The sequence below is a fragment of the Nyctereutes procyonoides genome, unplaced genomic scaffold (assembly GCF_905146905.1).
Source record: "Nyctereutes procyonoides isolate TBG_1078 unplaced genomic scaffold, NYPRO_anot_genome, whole genome shotgun sequence".
Classification (NCBI taxonomy): domain Eukaryota; kingdom Metazoa; phylum Chordata; class Mammalia; order Carnivora; family Canidae; genus Nyctereutes; species Nyctereutes procyonoides.
The window spans coordinates 40,693,572-40,714,149 of NW_026575120.1; the positions used below are offsets into that span (position 1 = coordinate 40,693,572).

General features: G+C 58.8%; 1 protein-coding gene across 1 annotated transcript; it reads right to left on the bottom strand.

Moving 5' to 3' along the window:
• Nucleotides 1-3,460: 3,460 nt before the first annotated feature.
• Nucleotides 3,461-10,368, bottom strand: IGFBP3 (insulin like growth factor binding protein 3). The gene is made up of 5 exons (XM_055335552.1): nt 9,844-10,368; nt 6,925-7,145; nt 6,496-6,615; nt 5,760-5,899; nt 3,461-4,790 (listed from the first exon to the last, which is right to left on the bottom strand). The coding sequence occupies exons 1-4, from the start codon at nt 10,250-10,252 to the stop codon at nt 5,774-5,776; spliced, it is 876 nt and encodes a 291-aa protein (XP_055191527.1). The 5' UTR covers nt 10,253-10,368; the 3' UTR covers nt 3,461-4,790; nt 5,760-5,773.
• Between the last annotated feature and the right edge of the window lie 10,210 nt (nt 10,369-20,578).

Genomic DNA, 20,578 nt, shown 5'->3' on the forward strand with positions numbered 1-20,578 from the left:
ACGCTGCAGCATCGCTGCTCTGGCCTTCCCGGCGCGCAAGGGGCCACGGGGCACCCCTGCCCCCTTTAGAATGGCCAGGGCCTCCGCTCTGTTTCTAGTGACCTTGACATTCTCCATGGCAGCCTAGAGGGACATGACTGCAGGCACCTCCCCTCACCCCCTAGAGATCCTGGTGTCCCCCCAAAACTACCTCCTCTTGTTTCCTTCTTCAGTTGGAAGGCTGCCTTGGGTGGCGCCTTCTATGTCCTCCTGGGCCCCCAAATCCAACCCATGAATAGGGGACCCTATGTCTAAAATACGCCCTGACTGCACCCCCGAGCCCCCCGGGGCAGCGGGACTTGGAGCAGCAGGCCTGGTTCTCCATCCACTTAGCGCAAATGCCAGGGTTCCTGGGTCCCTGACCTGGCGCCTGCCCTCTCCCAGGTCCCACCTTGCACACGCAGGGTCGGGGGCATCCGGCTCACGGTGGCCCTGGCGTGGGGTGACTGCTCCCTGGCCTCCCTGGCGCCCACTGGAAAGCCACTCCCATTAGGCCTTCCTTGACCAGCTGCCACGCGGGAATGAGAGGACGGCCACCGGCAGGCGTCCCGCACCCTGCCGCCCTGCCGCCCTGCCGCCCTTCCTGTGCGGAGCCCCCTCCTCCCCAGTCCCGCGTCCCGACCCCGCCCGCGGACTGCCCCTCTGCACGGGAGCCGTGACTCCGCACCCCTTGTGCACCGCCTGCGGGCGCTGTTCCAGAGCAGACGGTGTGGAGAGGTGGGACCGCTTGGAGTGGGGGCCGGGGGGCGTCCAGTCCCTTTCCCAGGTTGGGGACAGGGCTACACCATGCGCGTGGGGGTGGGCAGCAGTGGGAGCCGCGGCCCTGACTCGGGAAGAATCCGGCCCCTGGAAGCGCAGGCTCCTTCAGGCTCCTTCTTCAGGCTCCAGGGCGACAGGCGGTGGCCGACGAGGTGAGCAGCGGCCTCTCCAGGTAGAGGGGGCACATGCGTGTCACTGCTGAAACTGCTGGGAGTGTAATGAGGTGGAAATAAAGACATTGCCTACATTTTCACAACCAGGTTGACATTATGCTGTGTTTCTTTGTGTGCATGTGTGTGCACATCTGTGTACATGTGTGTGTGCACGTGTCTGTGTATATGTGTGCACACGTCTGTGTGCATGTATGCGTGTGTGCACGTCTGTGTAAATGTGTGCATGTGTCTGTGTAGGTGAGTGCAAATGTCTGGGTGCATGTGTGCATGTGTGCACGCCTGTGTAAATGTGTACATGTGTGCAAACGTCTGTGCATGTGTCTGTGTATATGTGTGCAAACATCTGTGTACATGTGTGCACATGTCCATGTCCATGTGTGCACATCTGTGTATGTGTGCACACGTCTGTGTACATGTGCGCACATCTGTGCATATGTGCACGTGTCTGTGTAAATGTGTGCATGTCTGTGTATGTGTGTGCACATGTCTATATATGTGTGCAAACGTCTGTGTAAATGTGTGTGCACTTCTGTGTACATGTATGCGTGTGTGCACGTGTCTGTGTACATGTATGCACGTCTGTGTAAATGGGTGTGTGTGTGCATGTGTCTGTGTACGTGTGCATGTGTGCACGTTGTCTGTGTGCACATGTCTGTGTGCATGTGAGCACATCTGTGCATGTGTGTGCACGTGTCTGTGTATGTGTGCAAACATCTGTGTGCATTGTGCACGTGTCTGTGTGCATGTGTGCACGTCAGCGTACATGTGTGCACATCTGTGTGTGTGCACGTCTATATATGTGCGCAAACGTCTGTGTAAATGTGTGTGCACGTCTGTGTAAATGGGTGCGTGTGTGCATGTGTCTGTGTACATATGTGCAAACATCTGTGTATGTGTACATGTGTCTGTGTATGTGTGTGCACATCTGTGTACATGTGTGCATTGTGCACGTCTGTGTACGTGTGCATGTCTGTATAAATGTGTGCATGTGCACATGTCAGCATGCATGTGTGCACATCTGTGTGTGTGCACGTGTCTGTATATGTGTGCAAACGTCAGTGTGCATGTGTGTGTCACTGCATGTGTGGGCCTGTGGACGTGTGCCTGTGTGGGTGTGTGCAAGTGGGTGTGTGCACAGTCCAACAGCATCTGCTCTCATTTTCACCCACCACGAACATTTGTCTTTATCACCGACATCCAAATCCTTGTGGGTGACATCGCCATTGTGCCACCTTCAGGAGCGTGTCGGGGAGGAGCGTTGGGTCCCAGGAGTCCGGCCGTAAGAGACGTGCCTCTCCGGTCAGCGCAGCACAGCGGGGAAGCCCCTCCCATGACACCCTCCTCAGCGTCGGCGACAGTCATGCTTCAGCTGTGCCGATGTAACCACTGCATGCCCGGGGCTTGGGGACACACGCCCTGGCACGCTCATTCCTGTGTTTGGGGGATGGCGGCTGGGGACACGTGGTGTGGGGGGTGGAGGAGCTCCCAGGAGCTAGCTGGGAGGCCGGGGTGGGGGGGGTGGGGGGGGTGGGGGCGGGGAGAGGGCCGGGTGTGTGCAACTTCACGTGCTCATCAGACGTGACAGGAGACCCGGGAGAAGGAAAGTGGTCCAGGGCCGGAGGGCACAGGGTCCCAGCACGGCCTCCCACGGGGCTGTCACCCGCAGGGGCTCGACAGGGCCCGCCCAGCTCCGTCCCGAGTGCCCGCGCGGCTGCCAGACGTGCGCAGCCCAGCACCCATGGGCCCTGGGCCTTGCTCTGCTCGCCGCATCCCTCCCTCAGGGTCGGCACCTTGCAGGCACAGCTCCCACCCAACCCTGGCCTGTCCCCGGATCCCCGTGGACGATCCCCGAGGACGCAGAGCTCAATGCCAGCTGGCACAGCCCTGCAGAGGCTTCTCTAAAGGGTCGGTCATGGGCGCCTGGGGGCTCAGGTGGTGACCTCGGGGTCCCGGGATGGCGCCCCAGGCAGGCTCCCTGCTCAGCAGGGGTCTGCTTCTCCCTTGCCCTCTGCTGCTCCCCCTGCCGCGCTGTCTCTCCCGCAGCCTCTCAAATGAATAAAATCTCTTCAAAAAGGGTCAGTCACGGCTCTCAACAGGCCACTCAGGGGCCCGCGGCCTCTCCCTCCCCGGCCTCGTCCGCTGCCCGAGCAGAGGGGCCGAAGGCCACAGGGGACGCCGTTCAGCAGGTTTCAGGTCTGCTCTGCGTGGCCTGAGTGGTGACGAAGACAGGCCCCTGGGGGACACCAGCCAAAGGACTGGAGGCACGACCAGGCCCCGAGTTCCTGGGAGGTGTGGCCTGGCGCCTCCATAGCCTCCGGGGCACCAGCAGAGGCCTGGGGGGCTGGGGGGGGGCCGCTGGGGTGCTTCTTGGGACGGGATGGGACAGGCAAAGGCATTTGTCTATGCAGACTCCAGCTGCGCTCGGAACACCCAACTCTCCAGCGACGCGAACCCCGGAGCTGGTCACCAACACGGGGAACGGAAGCTGGTCTCCTTATGGTAAAAACTTTATTTACTATTTATAAATACATCGCAAGACAAACTTTTCAAAAATACCTTTTTTCCCCAAAAAAACTTAATTAAAAAAATAAAGGAAAGCTAAGAGGCGAACGTCTCGAGGCCCCTCTGTGTCCCCAAGGGGCCGCGGGCGGCGCTCCAGCCCGGGGTCTCCCGCTCCTGCTGGTTGGAGTCCTGGCCTGCGGCCGCAGCCCACCGGGATTCTGTCGTCCCGCGCGGCCACCCTCGTGTGCTAACCTCCTGGCTACGGTTACCTAGCTCAGCTCCTAGCGTATCTGGACTATGACGTATACAAGGGGACACCTCAGGCGGAATGCACGTTCTCTGCGTCTACGTGTGACTAGAAGGAGAAGCAGGGGGAGTCCCGTGTGAGCGCATGGATTGTCTAGGTGGCCCCCGCGTCCCCGGCGGGCCATCCCTCTCTGCCGGGTGACCGAACTGATTTTTAACTCTTTTTACATCGTGCGGAGGAAGACAAGGACAGAAAGGAGCTCATCCTCAAAGATAAACGTGGTTCTGGAACTGCTGAACGGGGGAAACGCGGTTTGTGGTCTGCAGTCCCCAAATAATCCTGCTATCGTTCCACGGCCGCTGAAAAGGGCCGATTCTTGTGGTGCCCCTGGCCCTGTGGGGCTGCCTCTGCTGGCGGGTCCCCAGCCCTCCACCCCGCACCCCCGGGAAGCTGCCTAACCCAGAGGGTCAGGAACACCTGCTCTCACGGGCTCCCGACGACGTTCTTGGCCTCTCGAATTTTCGTGTAAGACTCATCTACTCTCTGCTCTTCCCCACGGTGGCCCCCGAAGGCTCGCAGGACCCTCTCCACGAGCCGAGCCGGGCCCTTGCCCGATGGACGTGAGCCCCTGGCAGGTGCACCGGGGGGTCTCAGACACCACCAGGTGCGGGGCTCCCCATCCTTGCGAGGCCTGTGCCTGCTTCCCGAGCGGGGACGAGGCCTGTGCTCCACGGAGGCAACAGTCGCTCGGTCTTGAGGCGGAGGGTGGGCTGCGCGGGCAGACACGCGGGAGCGCTCGGGGACGCGCAGCGCTGGGGTTTACGTGTACGTTTGGAGGAAGCGGGAAGAAAAACCAAGCGGCGTCCCACGGACTCCTGGGAGGTGGAAGGCGCCCTGGTTCGCCACCTAGAAGAGCCCTAGGCGTCGCAGACATCTCTTTCTAAACTTTGGTTAAAAGAAAAAATCAATTCACCACAAAAAAGAAATATAAATTGAGGCTGTAGCCAGATGCTGATCATGTCCTTGGCAGTCTTTTGTGCAAAATAAGGCGTTTCTGAGCTCCACGTTAACTAAAACAAACAGAAAGATAAATATGTTAACTCCCCCACCTCGGAAGGCTCGACTCCTGCCCCACGGTGCTTGGTGCTAGATCCCCCCGCGGCGGGCGGACGGGGGCTGCAGGCCGAGGCCCAGCCCCAGGTCTCACCCTCAACCTTGAGTTCTTGCTTCCGACTCGTGGGGAAACAAAACTTGTAACTAAAAATGAAAATCTGGGGGCGCCTGGGTGGCTCAGGTCATGATCCCGGGGCCCCGGGACTGAGCTGCATGGGTAGGAGTCTTCTTCCCACCCCGTCCTGCTGGTGCTCTCTCTCAAATAAATAAATAAATCTTAAAAAAAAAAAAAAAAACACGAAACGAGAATTTCTTCTCTTTCATTAAGTTTGTCTTGAGGAGATGAAACACATTTATTCTCTTTTCCCCAATGGCTCTCTCCATTTTAAAATTTTAAAGATTTTACTTATTTAGTCATGAGAGACACACACAGACAGAGGCAGACACAGGCAGAGGGAGGAGCAGGCTCCCCGCGGGGAGCCCGACGCGGGACTCGATCCCGGGACCCCGGGTCACGCCCTGGGCCGAGGGCAGACCGGGCTGCCCCAGGCTCTCTCGTGTATTCAAAGACCAAGCAGGATCGCAGGTGACAGCATTCTTGGAAGTCAGAGTCTCCCGTAAACCCCCCTTTGCGTCTGGTGAAGACAGGCCTGTCCAGCACCGACTCTCAACGGGTCCGTGACGTAGAGTACGGAGGAACACGAGCCACGCTTGTAAGCGCGAAGCACGTTCCTTCCCCACGTCCTCGGGGATTCAGTCCTTTGCTGCGAGGACGAGCCCCCGACAGGACAGCCGCGTGGGGCAGCCTGGGCGGCTCTGCGCTGCGTGCGCCCGAGTCCAGCATCTCCCAAGGGACCAGAGGCGCCCGAGACAACGGGACCAGGGCCCCACTTCCCGGGTGGGCACGTCCCGCTTCCCCGACTTACGTGGCTGGCGGCGTCTACTTGCTGTCCATGCTGTAGCAGTGAATGTCGCCTTTGCCCCTGGCGTCGAAGCCGGGCAGCGGCTGCCCATACTTGTCCACGCACCAGCAGAAGCCCCGCTTCCTGCCCTTGGAGGGGCGGCACTGCGGGGGAGCGCAGGGGGGCAGTGAGCCCGGAGGGAGCCCCCGCGGGGTCCCTGCCGTCTGAGGGGCGCGTGTGCAGTGAGGTTACAGGCTTGTGCATGTGGGAGGGGGGCTCCCTGGAGAAGCGGGCCCGGGGTGGTTCTGGGTCCCTCAGGTGTCACAGCGACGCTGGACCTGCCACCCTGCAGGCACCTGTGCTGACGGGCGGGATGGCAACATCCCCACCTCCCCGGGCACCTGTCCCCGGGCATGTGCCAGTCTGCACAGACGCATTCTCGGCGTGGGTTTGCCGAAGAACTGACTGAGGGGAACAGACGGACGTGCTGCTGCCTCCCGGCAGGTGGCACACAGGTGTCACAGGGACACCACGGAACCGCACGGCCAGGGAAGCGCGGCCCCCGGGCGCTCGGGCCCTGTGGCTTCTGCAGCCGCCTGGTGGTCGTGAGGCTGAGGCTGCCACCGTGGAACGGCTCATCTCCAGACACGACTCACCCTGGCCTAAAATAAGGACACCCTGGCTGGGCCGCACCTCCCAGGAAGGGGGACATGAGGGGGTGCCCAGGGGCTCCCAGGGCAGCAAGGGGCATGGCACTCACCTGCTTCTTCTTATAGAAGCCCTTCCTGTCACAGTTGGGGATGTGGATGCCCCTGGGGCTGAGCATATCCAAGAACTTGAGCCGGTTCAGTGTGTCCTCCACCTCCCGGCGGCAGGGCCCCTGTGGGGGAGCGGCGGGTTACAGGGAGCGCGGGTGGCCCCGCGGGGGACCCGCCAGGTCATGCCCACGCCACCAACCGTGGCTCCCCGGGGCGGGGGACACACACGACACTCAGCGACCAGGCAGACAAAACAGGCACCACCTCTGCGCAGAGCACTCGAGGTGCTGGAACCCGTGTCCCTGTACCTGGACCCCCGAGACCTCCCCGCGGCGGGCAGGGCCGGCCCCTCCCATGCAAGGCGGGCTCATGCACCCCAACCGTGCGCCCCGAGTGCCTGCCGCCTGCCACCCGCCAGGAGAGGCGCTCACATATTCCGTCTCCCGCTTGTACTCGGAGGAGAAGTTCTGGGTGTCGGTGCTCTGGGACTCGTAGTCCACCTTGTAGCGCTGGCTGTCCTTGGCGTGCCCCTTCTTGATGACGTCCATCTTCGTGTGCAGGGGCTGCAGCTTGGCGTCGGGCACCCGGTGCGTGCCGGGCAGGGCCTGCGTGCCCCCCGCGTCGTGGTCCTCCTCCGACTCGCTGCTGTTTCCTTGAAAGGTGCAAGGGGCACACGGGTGGCACGGCCATCCACCGTGAGCGGCGGCCTTTTCAGAATCTCACCCCTGGGCCCGAGTCCCGGCTGCACGGCAATGCCATCCGGCAATGCCACGTGACCTCGAAACACGGGGATCAGGTTCGGTTCCCGGGTACCAGCAGCGGGCGGCCGACACGGCACCCCAGGGAGCCCACTTTCTGAATGGAATCTGCTGGGGCGCCTGGCTGGCTCGGCTCTTAGGCGGCCAACTCTTTGTCTCAGCACAGGTGGCAGTTTCAGGGTCGCGGGATCGAGCCCCGTGCTGGGCTCTCTGCCCAGATCCCCCTTCCCTGCTCCGGTTCACACGTGCTCGAGCTCTCTCTCTCTCTCAAATAAATAAATAAATAAATGAATGTTTAAGAAAAGCAAATACAGTGAAACCCGCTGGGTGCTCTTCCAGGGCAGCGGGGGCATGGAAGGCTTGTCACCACCCGTGCCCTCCACCAGCAGGGGGCACGCCCGAGCAGGGACAGTGCTCAGGATTGACTCTGCTCCGAGGGAACAGCGGTCTGGGGGACGAGCACCCCCAGCTCCACCTGCCTGCCCTGCGGAATCTGGGCCCCACGCGGGGTGGAGGCAGCAGCCGGAGTGCACAAGCCCTGCAGGGCCCCGGAGTCCAACACCGTCCCGGGGAAACCGCACGCCCCTCCGGGACTGGCTGCGCGTCCCCCTGCTCTGGGCGTGTTTGGTGGTGTGAGATGGGTCCCGCCGACACGTCTCTAACTCCCTGTCCGCACGTGGGCTGGAGCGCCCGGAGGGGGCTGCACAGACCCTGTGTGCGCCGGGCGCGTTGCTGTGTGCCAGAGCTCTCAGTCCCGGAGAAGGACCCCACCACCCCGAGACACCTCCCGGGGCGCAACGTGCAAACGAGAAGGGCACCCGAGGCCCTGACGCCGGTGCTGCAATGCCCACAGCACCACCGGAGTTTCAAGCCCACGGATGAAACGTGGGGCTCCTGTGGCGTCAGCACGCTCTGGTTTCCTTTTCCAGGAGAACAGTGGGGTGGCTATGGGGGAAGCGCCCCTGAGGAGCCCCTGTGGGTCACGCGATTGCTCCGTTCGACCAGCAGCCTGCCTCCCGGGACCCCCCCACACCCCGCACGCAGGGTGGAGGCCCGCAGGGAAGCCGGCTGACACCTCTGGCTCTAGGTGACAGGTGCATTACACGGTCTCGTGGAGAGCGCTCCCACGGCTGGCTCGGGGACCGACTCTGCAAAACGTGCTCAGGGCAGGTGTGCTCACCAGGGCCCGGGGATCACCCCTCCCTGGGAAGAGAGACTCCCCGGAGGCGGAGGGGTGGCTGGGCTCCCGAGGGGTCTGACGTCAGGGGAAGCGCAGATTAGCCCAGCGCCCGGTTCTTAATTGCTAGAATTTGGTTTCAATTTCCTTTAACCCAAGGGTTTTTTTTTTCCCTCCCTTGTCAGGGAAGTAGCAGGGACAAAGGAGATGCTAAGAGTATGCAAATAGACAGATTTGCATTTCTTTTCCAAGGACGGAGTAACTTTTTAAACCTCCCCGGCTTCCTTTCTAATGCCTGCGGACTTCAGCAGCAACACAAAACCTCCCCAGTGAAGCAGCGGATGAAGTGAACTTGGGACGGCCACTTAAACGCACCTCCCCACCCCCAGAGGCCCGAGAAGCCTTATAAAATCTCAGGTCCTTTAATCGCGTTATAGGAAAGCCCTTCAGCCCGCACCGGGGAGCCTCAGTGGTAGTCGTGGCAACACGCCCATTGCTGGCTACCTGCGATCGATCGGCGGCGCCTCTAAGAACTTCCAAGTGCACTTTCTGAAAATCCCGGAGACACGCGGGCCGAACGCAGTGGCACCGAGCACAGGCCCTACCTGCCCCACAGAGGCCCCTTAGCCACTTCACGTCCACCACCGCAGAACAGTGCACGTCTTGGGCAACTGGATTTTCGCCTTCCCACCAATCCTGGGCTGGCCCAACAAAGCCAGCCTGCCTCCCTCGGGAGTGGAAACGTGCAGAACCCGAAGCCACAGAGGGACTTCTCTCCTGCCAGCCCGGGGTGGGGGCATCACGCTCCCCGCCTCTAGGGAGGCTGGCTGGGCCTGCGGGGGTCTAGAGCAGCAGCTGCCGACCCCATTTACACGGCCTGAGGTCCCGCTGCGCCAAGCCGGAGCCTCCGTCCTCTTGGGGCTCCCAGCAGCCGCGCCCCAGCCCTCCGAGGCCGGGTTAGGCGGCACGCGGCGCTGGGCGGCTCCTTCCCCCTCAGCATCCCTGAGGTCTTCGAGGCCACGTTCCCGCAGCTCCGGCCCCGGCGTGGGTCTGGGGCGCACGCGGGGCCGATGCGGGTCGTGCCAACCGGGCGCACCCCCACGTCCTCCTTGCCTTTGGGGGCCCTTGGGGGGCACCTCCTCGCGGACATCAGGGTGCGCCAGCGCAGCGAGACGAGCTTACCTGCCTCCCACCTCACCGTCCCTGCCGCGCGCCGAGCGTCCCCGAGGCCCGGCAGCGTGTCCCGCACGTACCCGCGCAGCCTCCCCGGCCCCTCCACCGCCCCCGCTCCCGCCGCGCCCCGCCCGGGGTCCGCCCCCTGCCCGCCCCCGGCCCGCCCGGGACTCCGGCGCCCGAGCGCTCAGGCGCTCAGGGGCGGCAGCCGGGGCGGGGGCCCACCTGGCGCGGCGGCTCACCTGGCGCTGGCGGCGCAGGCAGCAGGTAGGCGCGCAGGCGGCCGGCGGCGCTGGCGTTGGCGCAGAGCCCGCGGCCGTCCAGCAGCGCCTGCAGCGGGCGCGGCTCCCCGGGCGGCGGCTGGCAGCGGAGGCCGGCGCCGCAGCGCTCGGTGTAGACGCCGCAGGGCTGGCCCTCGCGCAGCGCGCACGTCAGGCAGCAGCCGCAGCCGGGCTCCCGCACCAGCTCGGGGCACGCGGGCGCGGTGGGCGGCGGCGCGCACTGCGCCAGGGCGCGCGCGTCGCACGGCTCGCAGCGCACCACGGGGCCCGCGCCCGCCGCGCCCGCGCCCGCCCGAGCCGCCGGGGGTCCGCGGAGCAGCGCCAGCGCCGTCAGCGCCGCGGCCCAGAGCGCGGGGCGCGCCCCCTGCATGGCGCCCTCCGGGGGGCCCGCTGCTCGGCCGACCGCGGCGCGGGGATCGGGGAAGCGCGCGGCGCGAGGCTGCGGGAGCGCGGGGCGGTCGCCGGAGCTGCGCACTGCGCCGCCGATGTCGCGTCTGGGCGGCCCGAGCGCGCCGGCCGCTATATAGAAGCCGGTGGCCGAGGACACGCCCCGGAACGGCGCGCGGGCGGGGGCGGGGGCGGGGGCGGGGGCGGCGCGGGCGCGGGCGCGGGCGCGGGCGCGGGGGCCGGCACCTGCTGCACGCGCGCACGCGGGCCCCCCGGGCGGGGCGGGGCGCGGGGGCTGGGCCCGGGGCCCGGGGCCGGGGCGCCTGGCCTGCGCGGACCCTCGCCGGGCGCGCTGCGCAGAGCTTCGCACCGCGGGGAGCCTCGGTCGGGGGCGCCGTGGGGTGTTCCCGAGCCGGAGGCCGTCGGCTGGCGCGCGCCCCCCCGCCCCTGCGCCTCGGCCGGTGCGCCCGGGGCCCCTCCCGGCGCCTCACCGCCCTCCTCCCCGTGGGTGCTCTCGCCGAGGCCACGGAGCGGGCGGGACAGCGGGCGCCGCCGAAGCGCGGGTGATGCCCGGCGGCCCCCGCCGTTGCGCGCTCCGGCCCCCGCGCGCCCGAGGGGAGATGCTCCGGGAGTCTCGCTCCTTGCGCGCCGGGCTGCGACGGGGCCAGCGCGCCCCTTCCCTAGGTGACCAACAGAGGGCACCGGTGGCCCAGGATTGGCGCGGGAGCTACCCTCTGCAGGCTCCTCTGCCCAGAGCTGTTGGGGCCGCGGTGCCAACGGAGGAGACCCCGGGAGGGGACGTTCCCGGGCGCTGTTGGCGATGCGTTCTTGCTCCAGGAGGCGGACAGGTGCCTTGTGCGGTAGAGACCACCCCTCAGGCGCCCTTACCTTCCCCGCTGCCCGGGCCCAGCCCCCTGTGCGGCTGTGGGTGAGGCTGGCATGAACCCCCAGCGTCCGCCCTGCTGTGTACAGGCGCAGGTGCGTGTGCACGCGTGTGCCCTCCTTTAGAGGGGGAGCACCAGCTGCTCGCAGCAAATGCACGGGCAACAAGAGTTGTACGTGAGTCCCTCCTTGGAAACACCAGGGACCCGCAGAGGGACCTGCGTCCCCAGCTCTGCAGGGGTGTCCGCTCCTGTCCCCCCGGCGACCGGCATGGGACTCAACCTCCTGGCTGCCCCCCCTGCCCCCCTGCCCCCCCATCCCTCCCTGTAGCTCTGTGTTGGCTGCTTTGGCTCTGAGAGCAGAGTCCCCGAATGCCCTGGAAAATCAGAGGGAGCCAGACATCCCCTGAGGGTTGCAAGTGCTCCTTCACTACCCGCGGAGGCCACAGTTCTGACCGAGAGCTGCTTGTCCCGCTGTAGATACCCGAGGTTGGCCTCTGTGTTTAGGGCAGCGTCAGCCGCCAGGCAGCATGGCACTGCTGGAGTGTTGCTGGGGGCAGTGGTGGCCCCGAAGCCCCAGGAGAACCCCGCGCCCTTCCCTGGCTGGAGAACGGGTGCCAGTGTCATGCAAGGCCCCAGGGGGCACCAGAGAGCTGGGTGCCGGGCACACTGTACACTCAGGACCACGGGTGGTAGGACCTTGGTCCCCTTCTCTGTGAAGTCCTGCAGTGGCCAAGTGGGTCTGCAGTCGTGGGCAGCCACGTGGGGAAGACCACGTTCCAACAGGTGCTCGTTTTTATGAGACCCAACTGCAGGGACCCCCCCCCACTACCCCCTGATTGTAGTCGTTGGAACGGGGGGGGGGGGGGACTTTGATGGGCTGAAACTGCCTTTGTGTCATGCTAGTTGATTGTGTCAGATGGTGGTTCACCCGGCGCGGGTGGTTAACTGACAGAAGCTAGGGACTGGGGTGGTCAGTGGGAAGACGGGCACCGCCACGCCCTCGGATGGACCCGCGTGCAGTTGCTTAGTGGTTGTCAAGTGTGTGCGGCTGTGGGAAGAAGCCACGGCCCGCTGAGGGCTGGTGGTCGCTGGGGTCAACCCGTCGTCATAAGCACATGACACGAGCCTCTCATTTCTCCGTTGAGTCCACTGCTGCTGCTCACAGGCACCTGCCCCCGGGTGACATCAGTCTTCCCGGCCTCCCTTCCACCCAGGCCCCGCTGACCCGCCACCCCAGGGTGCTCTCCACGGGCAGTGCAGACGGACGTCGGGAGCAGCGAACCCTCTCTTCTGTGTCTGGAAGGTGTGGCGGTCAGGCTCCCCTGCCCGGGCAGACCCTGGACGGGATGGCCCTAACTCCCAGAGGCAAGTAGCCTGTAGGGTCTCATTTCAGGCCTCGGTGGCACGCTGCCTAGAGCTTCAGTGTCTCCCGCTAGGGGAGGTGCGGGGGGGCGGAGGGACGGGGAACCTCGCTGTCCCTCCACCAGCTCTCCTGATGGGTGAGCCCCCCCACTTCTGCTCCCCAGGTACGTGGTGGGAGAGGTTGGACATGCCCATTGCAAAAGGGAGAGACTGGAAGGAATAAACGGATGATGGGTCCCAAGCCAGCCCCACACCTAGCAGCTGGGGTCCCGGAAGGCTTGCATTCTGTCTTTCTCTGGGGACCCTTCATCTGTTTCCAAATTGCGGGACCAAACAGGATACACCAACTCAGGGGTCCCTGGCTCCAGACTATGGGTTTCCAGTGCCGCTAGCACCCCTCCCCAGTCCACTTTGTCAAGTTTTGTCTTCCTTTCTGAACCCCAGAATTCCACATCCCCCAAGAGGCGGCATCCTTTGTGAGCCCCCCAGCCCCTCCAGACACACCGAGCGAAGGTCCTTGTGTGCATACGCCCCTCCTCGCTCCCAGCTGCTCCCCTCAGCCAGGCTTTTCCAAACCTGGTAAGACTCCACTGGAAGGCCACTGCCTCTCTGAGGCTTCTTCTGACCCCACAGGCACCCGCCTCCCAAGACACAGATGCCCACTGCCCCCTACTGTCTGGCCTGGCCAGCCTGTGAGACCCCGCAGCCAGCGTGAGAAGGTGCTCAGTACCTGAACGGAACAGACAGCCGGACCCTTGCTGCTCTTACATGCAGGTTAAATCAATTTCTAGCGCCCTCATCAGCAGTGATGCCCTAATGCACCCTAAAACCAGAACACAGGACCCAGCAGAAGTGGGGGGACTCACCTAGCAGAAGTAGGGGGCCCCACCCAGCTTGAGGCTTGCGAGGTCAGAATAAGGAAGGCTGAGCCATCAGGAAGGAAGGAGAAGAGCCAAAATGAGCATGAGGTGGGAGGAGAAGGGAATGGAGATGTGGGAGCAGGGGGCGCAGCCCCGGGGAAGTGGAGCAGGATCCTGGCGGCACGCAGGGCGTACTGGGATGTTATGAATTTGAAGTAAGACTCATCAGCCTGACCGTCCTAGTCCCTAGACTCAACGGGTGCCCCCCCCGCCCCCGAACAGTCAGAGTTGGTTTCACTGGGCATGGTTTTCCCAAAAGAGGAGGCAGAACTGTGTGCTGGACCAGGGATGAGGATGAGACCAACTGTGAGTGGGACCTGGGATGGGGACAAGCCAACTGTGAGCGGGACCAGGGATGGGGATGAGCCAACTGTGAGTGGGACCAGGGATGGGGACGAGCCAACTGTGAGCGGGACCAGGGATGGGGACGAGCCAACTGTGAGCGGGACCAGGGATGGGGACGAGCCAACTGTGAGCGGGACCAGGGATGGGGACGAGCCAACTGTGAGCGGGACCAGGGATGGGGACGAGCCAACTGTGAGCGGGACCAGGGATGGGGACGAGCCAACTGTGAGCGGGACCAGGGATGGGGACGAGCCAACTGTGAGGGGACCAGGGATGGGGACGAGCCAACTGTGAGCGGGACCAGGGATGGGGACGAGCCAACTGTGAGCGAGACTAGGGATGGGACGAGCCAACTGTGAGTGGGACCAGGGATGGGGACGAGCCAACTGTGAGTGGGACCAGGGATGGGGATGAACCAACTGTGAGTGGGACCAGGGATGGGGACGAGCCAACTGTGAGTGGGACCAGGGATGGGGACGAGCCAACTGTGAGTGGGACCGGGATGGGGACAGACCAACTGGAGGGACCAGGGATGGGGACGAGCCAACTGTGAGCGGGACCAGGGATGGGGACGAGCCAACTGTGAGCGGGACCAGGGATGGCGACGAGCCAACCAGGGATGGGGACAAGCCAAAATCAATTCTCCTTTCTATTTCGCAGCTTTCACCACATGCATTTTGAGGCTCCGGGTTCTGCACACGCCTGTAGAATTTCTGTGCCCGTAGTGAACTGACGAGTGACCCTGTTGTCATTAAAGTTCTTCCTTGCCCTATGGATTGCTTTGCTGTGTAATCTACTCATTTGATACGAGTGTAGATACTTCCATTTCTTTCGATTGCTCTTTGCCTTGTTCCGTTTCTACCCCCCCCTTTTTTTAATTGGCTCACTCAGGGATTAATTAGGTCATTATTCTTTTAGAAGTATTTGGGATTAGACGGCCTAGTCGCTCTTCTTCCACAAGCATGGAGACATCTGTTTTCAAGGGGTGATCCCAGATACTTCATTTATTCAAGCAATTTTCTACCACTGATAAACGTTTGAAATCCTCACCAAGTGTTCCCCGAGAGACGAGCAGCGCCGGAGGGGGAGGAGGCTGTCACGAGTGTTTGTGTCTACTTTATGGTAAGACGCTGAAGTGTTTTCATAAAAGATAACACTTACTTATGGAGAGAGAGCTTGCCTCGGGAGCTTCTGGGAAACCATGTAAACATTTACATTGCAGAGCGAGCCACTGTCTCCACAGAGTCAACAGACCGGCTCGAAAGCCGGGACAGACGCCGGCTTGGGATTTGGTTGCAGGCCTTGGCCTCGTGGGGCTCCCCGTGGCTTTCAACGCGGAGCTACAGTTGGGCAGCGGGTTCCACGCTCAGAGCGAGTCCGCCGCATGGCCGTGTGCGCGCTCTCCAAGCGCCGTGCAGGCCCCTGGGCGGCCCCTGGGTGGCCCCTGGGTGGCCTGGCCCTCGGGGGCGCTCCCGATCGAGCTGTGTGAACCTTCGCTGTCCCCCGTTAGCGAGTGGCCCTGGGCCCCAAGGCGTGCGTGCCCACATCTGGGCCAGCATCTGGCCGCTTTGCCAGCCCGCCTGCCCTCGCCTGGTGCGTTCTTACTTTGTGGGCCGCATTTCTCTCTCCTCGCCTTCTCGGGGACGGGGGGTCCTTTCTTACATTTCCTGTTCTGTGGGGAACGTCAGCTTTTCTTTCACTTAGTTTCCCCTTTGGGTGCACAGTGCGCGGTGCGAGGAGCTGCCTACGGCCGGCGTTTCTGCGTCAGGGCGTCGGTGTCGGGAGGCTGGCCTCTGCGGTCCGCGGTCGTTGCTTGCGACGCGCTCGTGTTCTGTGCGTGTGTGTGGCCCCCGTGGGGGCCCGTTACCAGCTTCGTTACCTGCTTCTCCAGGCAGGTAGCCGCCCGGTTAGCGGCCACGAGTTCTGTGTTGCCCGTGGCCCCTGCAGTTCGCGTGTCGGTGCCGCGTGCCGGGCTCGGCTCTGCTGCATCGGGTCGTCCCCGAGCCCGGGGCCCGAGCGTCTGCGGCTCTGTCTTGGGCCTCAGCTGCCTGGCACGTGTGCACGGCCGTTCTTAGAAGCGGCCCACGGGGGTCCCTAGACGAGCTCTAGCCGGAAGCCGGGGGCCTCTCCTGCACTTGGGGTGCTCAGATGGGGCCACACCTTTGGGCAAAGCTCAGAGGGAAAGGATGGAAGAGACGGGCTTTTCCTGCCGACCTCCTGGCTTCAGGAGCGCTTTCTGTGGGTCCCTCTGGCCAGGAAGCCGGCCCGGCACCTTCTGTGCGCGGGGCTGCGTTTGGGGTATCACCCGAGAGGAAAGAGGACCCTCCACACCAGGAGGCACCCCACCGGGGCGACCTGGCCATGCGTTGGCTCCCCTCCGCGTGGCCGGCTCTGGGGACTGGACGTGTCCGTGGTGGTCAGCGGCTGGTCGAGGAGCTGGGGAAACCTCACTCCCTCGTCGCGGGAAGTGGCGTCCTGGTTGTTAGTTTTCATGATTGTGCTTTTATTTCTTCCGACTACTTTCAAAGTTATTCTTGCGTTATTTTGCAGTACTCCCTAGAAACCACAAAGGCCTTCTTAATTTATAAAATCCTAGTGTTGGTTGGTGCCTTTATCCTATTTCTGTGCAACGGGAGCACGTTCAGATGCGTTAGTTCTAGTTGTGCGCTCCCGGATTTCTGGGCTCTTGTTGCTGTGTCTCTGTGTCTCACGTCCCAGAACGTGTTAGTGTTCTTGTTTTACTACAGTTAGCATTCCTTTGAATTTAGTCTCGTAATCCGGATTTCTTCCTTCCTTCAATTTTGTATCCCCAGCCTTCCTATAATCAGTGTCTACTAGGTACAGATCTTCCACCCTTTTAATCTAAACCTACTGGTGCATTTATATTTACGGTTCATTTATATAGCAGGTAGTGGGGTCCTGCTCTTTATTTTTGAACTTAGTTCAATAATCTCCATCGTTTATTTCTTAATTATTTTCTAAAGATTTTATTTATTTATTCATGAGAGACACAGAGAGAGAGAGGCAGAGACACAGGCAGAGGGAGAAGCAGGCTCCATGCAGGGACCTGATGCAGGACTCGATCCCAGCACCCCGGGGTCACACCCTGAGCCAAAAGCAGATGCTCAACCACTGAGCCTCCCGGGTACCCCAATCTCCATCTTTTAATTGGACCTTTTTTGTTAATTAACATTTAATGTAATCATGCACGCAATTGGGCCAAAATCTACCATTTTTCCTGTTTACTTTCTCTTTGTCTCATTGAATCTTTGTCCTGTTTTTTTTTTTCTGTACATTTTTTGGATTCATTAAATATCTTTTTATATTCTACTTCATGTCCTCTGTTGGCTTTTTTTTTTTTGTATTTCTTTGATCGTTGACTTTACAGAATACAATTACCATGCTTAACTTTTCTCAGTGAACCGTGGGTTACTATTGGACCACTTTCCCGTGTAAGAGCTTTAGAACAGCACAATTCTGTTACTATAACCACCACCCATTCTGTGCTATGAAGGTAATATATTTTGCTTACACACATGTTCTAAAACACACAGCATGATGTTATGATTTTTTCTTTAAGGAATTAATAGTCTTGGGGCGCGTGGGTGACTCAGTGTTAAGCATCTGGTTCTTGATTTTGGCTCAGGCCATGATCTCAGGGTCATGGGATTGAGCCCTGAGTCAGGCTCCTTGCTCACCGTGGAGTCTGCTTGAGATTCTCTTTCCATCTCTCCCTACCCCACCCCCATGTGCTCTTTCCCTCACCCCCCAAAATAATCAAAACCTTTAAAAAAAAAACAGAATTCATAGTCTTACATATATCTTTTCACATTTTATTTTTGACCACACGTCGACTCCCTCTGGTCCCCTGTGTTCCTTCTGGCAGACCTGGGCTTTCGTCTTGGATGATCCTGATGGCCTGAGGGTCTCCCTGTGGTATTTCTTTCAGTGTAGACCTGCTGCTGTGGATCCTTTCATCTTTCTTTTTTTTTTTCTGAAAATGATTTATTTCAGCTTCATTTCTAAAGGATATGTTTGCTAATTATAGAACTTAGAGTTGGAAAGGTTGTTCTTCGGCATTTGAAAAAAATATTTCATTTTCCTCACTCTGGTTTCCTTTGTTTTTAGGAAAAGCCGTCTGCCTTTCTTTCTGTTGTTGCACGGAATAGAATTATTTTCCCTCTGGGTGTTTTTACCCAGTTTTTCTCTGGTTTTCAGAAGTTTGACTAAGGCATAGCTTAGTGTAGTTTTGTGTGTGTGTGTGTGTGATTATCCATCATGGGACTTATTGAGCTTTTGAGTTGTTGGCCTGATGACTGACATCATTGGGGAGTTCTGGCTTGTTATCCGTTCAAATACTTCTGCTCTGGGCCCCTCTCTCCTGTCAACACACCTTGTTATGCTAGACTGATGGATATTGTCTCCATCTGCGACAGGATGTATTTGTTTTTTCCATGCTTCAGTGTGAATCCTTTCTGCTAATTTACTTTGGAGTTTACTGATTGTTTTGTTTTGCTTAGCCTCCCATTAAACCCACTGAATGTTTCCTTAATTTTGGTTATTATATATATTTTTTTCATTGTAGAATTTCCATTTGGATCTTTTCTCTGGTTTTCATTTGTTTTTTGTTTTTTTTTTTTTTTTTTTTTTGGTTTTCATTTCTTTGCTGGAATTACCCATCTTTTTTTTTATTTTTGTTTTTATTGAATTACCCATCTTTTAATCTATTTTCACATCTTTCTTTAATTACTTTAGTATATTTATAAGTTATCATAAAATCCTTGTCTGCTGCATTCCTTGTACGCCTCTCGAACTGTTTTATCTCTTTAGAGTGGGTCTTGTTTTCTTGGTTCTCTAAATATCTGATAGTTGTTTATTATATACTTGACTTTGAGAATATAAAGGACAGTGAGGATGGCGTGCGCTGTGCTTCGTTAGGCAGCTGGAGCAAGCGGCCCGTCACCGGGGTCCATCAGAGTCAGGGGGGCTGTGGTGGGTCCCCACGTTCTGTAGCTGCAGTTCATCTCTGGACCACACCAGGTTCCTCTTTGTAGTCAAACCTTTGGTTCTAAATACCTCAGAACTGGGACATTTCTATCCCTCCAGATTCTCCAGTAGGAGAGTTGGCAGGACGTGTGAGCTGGCTCCAAATTTGGGGTCCTCCAAATTCCAGCCCCCAACAGGCCAATCCTTTAAATCTCCTCATCCTGGCAGATGTGCTCATTTTCTGCTCTGCAGTGATCTCAAGGAGCAAGTAGCCATTGGTCTTTTCTTTTTGGGGAAGGTTTAGAACCTTCTAGAATTTAGTGCATGTAGACCTTATTTTTTCATCTGCGTATTTCTGATGGGTTTAAGTCAAATATTGTTTTATTTAGAAGTTCACTGTTGGGCTGGTAGGGATGGTCTTTTGCTATTCTCTCCATTCCACCTTGAAGCAGACACCCCACCCCTCAGTATAGGTGCCTGGCACTCTGTCCTGCGCAGCACGAGAACTTGCCCTGCTCCTCCCTAGGGATGCACATTTGGGCTGCTTCTGCTCTCTCCTTTTCTTTTTTGTATTGTTGTAAAATAAGGGCTATTGTGTGTAACACTGTGCCTACGTCTTTTAACATATTTGCTGGAATATCCCTAGAAGTGGCACTGCTGGGTCACATGGTAATAGCATGTGTGATTTATCTCCATTCTTCTCTGTAGGGACTGTGCTATCTCGCATCTCCTCTAGTATACGTGAGAAGGCATGTCCCTTTGTCTTACCTCGTCCTCGGTGATCGTCAGCCTTTTGGGTTTTTGCCCCGCTGATAGGCAAGAAAATCATAACTCATTATCCACTTGACCCTTGGACAACAAAGGGGCTTGGGGTGCTTACCCTCCATGTATAACTTTGGTCTCCCCCCAAAAACTTAACTACTAATAGCCTATTGTTGATGGAACATCTCATAGATAACATAAAACCGTTGATTAACCCATATTTTGTATGTTGTATGTAACAGATGCTGTATTCTTACAATAAGTAAGCCAGAGAAAAGAAGATGTTATCAAGAAAATCATAAGGAAGAGAAAATACATTTATAGTGCTGTATGGTATTTATTTAAAAAAAAATCCGTGTGTAAGTGGACCTGTGCAATTAAAACCCAGTTGTTCAAGGGTTAACTGTACTTAGAATTTGCTTTCCTCTTATTTTTTTCTTAAGGTATGGGCCTCACATTTATTTATTTATGTATGTATGTATTTATTTATTTATTTATTTAGATTTATTTATTTGAGAGAGAGTGAATGAGCACAAGCTGAGGGAGGAGCAAGGGCAGAGGGAGGAGCAGACTCCCCGCCAAGCAGGGAGCCCGATGGGGGACTTGAACCCAGGACCCTGAGATCGTGACCTGAGCCGAAGGCAGACGCTTCACCCACTGAGCCCCCCAGGTGCCCCTGCTTTTCTCTTACTGTGAGTTGAGCATCTTTTTCTGTATTTAAAGGTCATTTCCAATTCCTGTTTGTCAGTTCGTATCTTAGCCCATTTTCTTGTGGATTTTTTTGTTCATTTTTCTTCTTCCTTCTCTGTTTTAAGGCTATTCATCATTTGTGATACAGGTTACCTGTAGTTTTCCCTATCAGTGTTTTACTCCATCCTTTTAATGTTTTGCATGGATTTTCAAAGATCCACCAGGAAATCTAGTTGTCAGAGACATTGGTCTTTATTTCAGGCACAACTGTGCTCCTTCAAATGTGTTACTTACACGATGAATTTCAGCTTTGCTGTGGCCTCCCAGCTGGCTTTCTCTCTTTTTTCTCTTTCTCTGAGT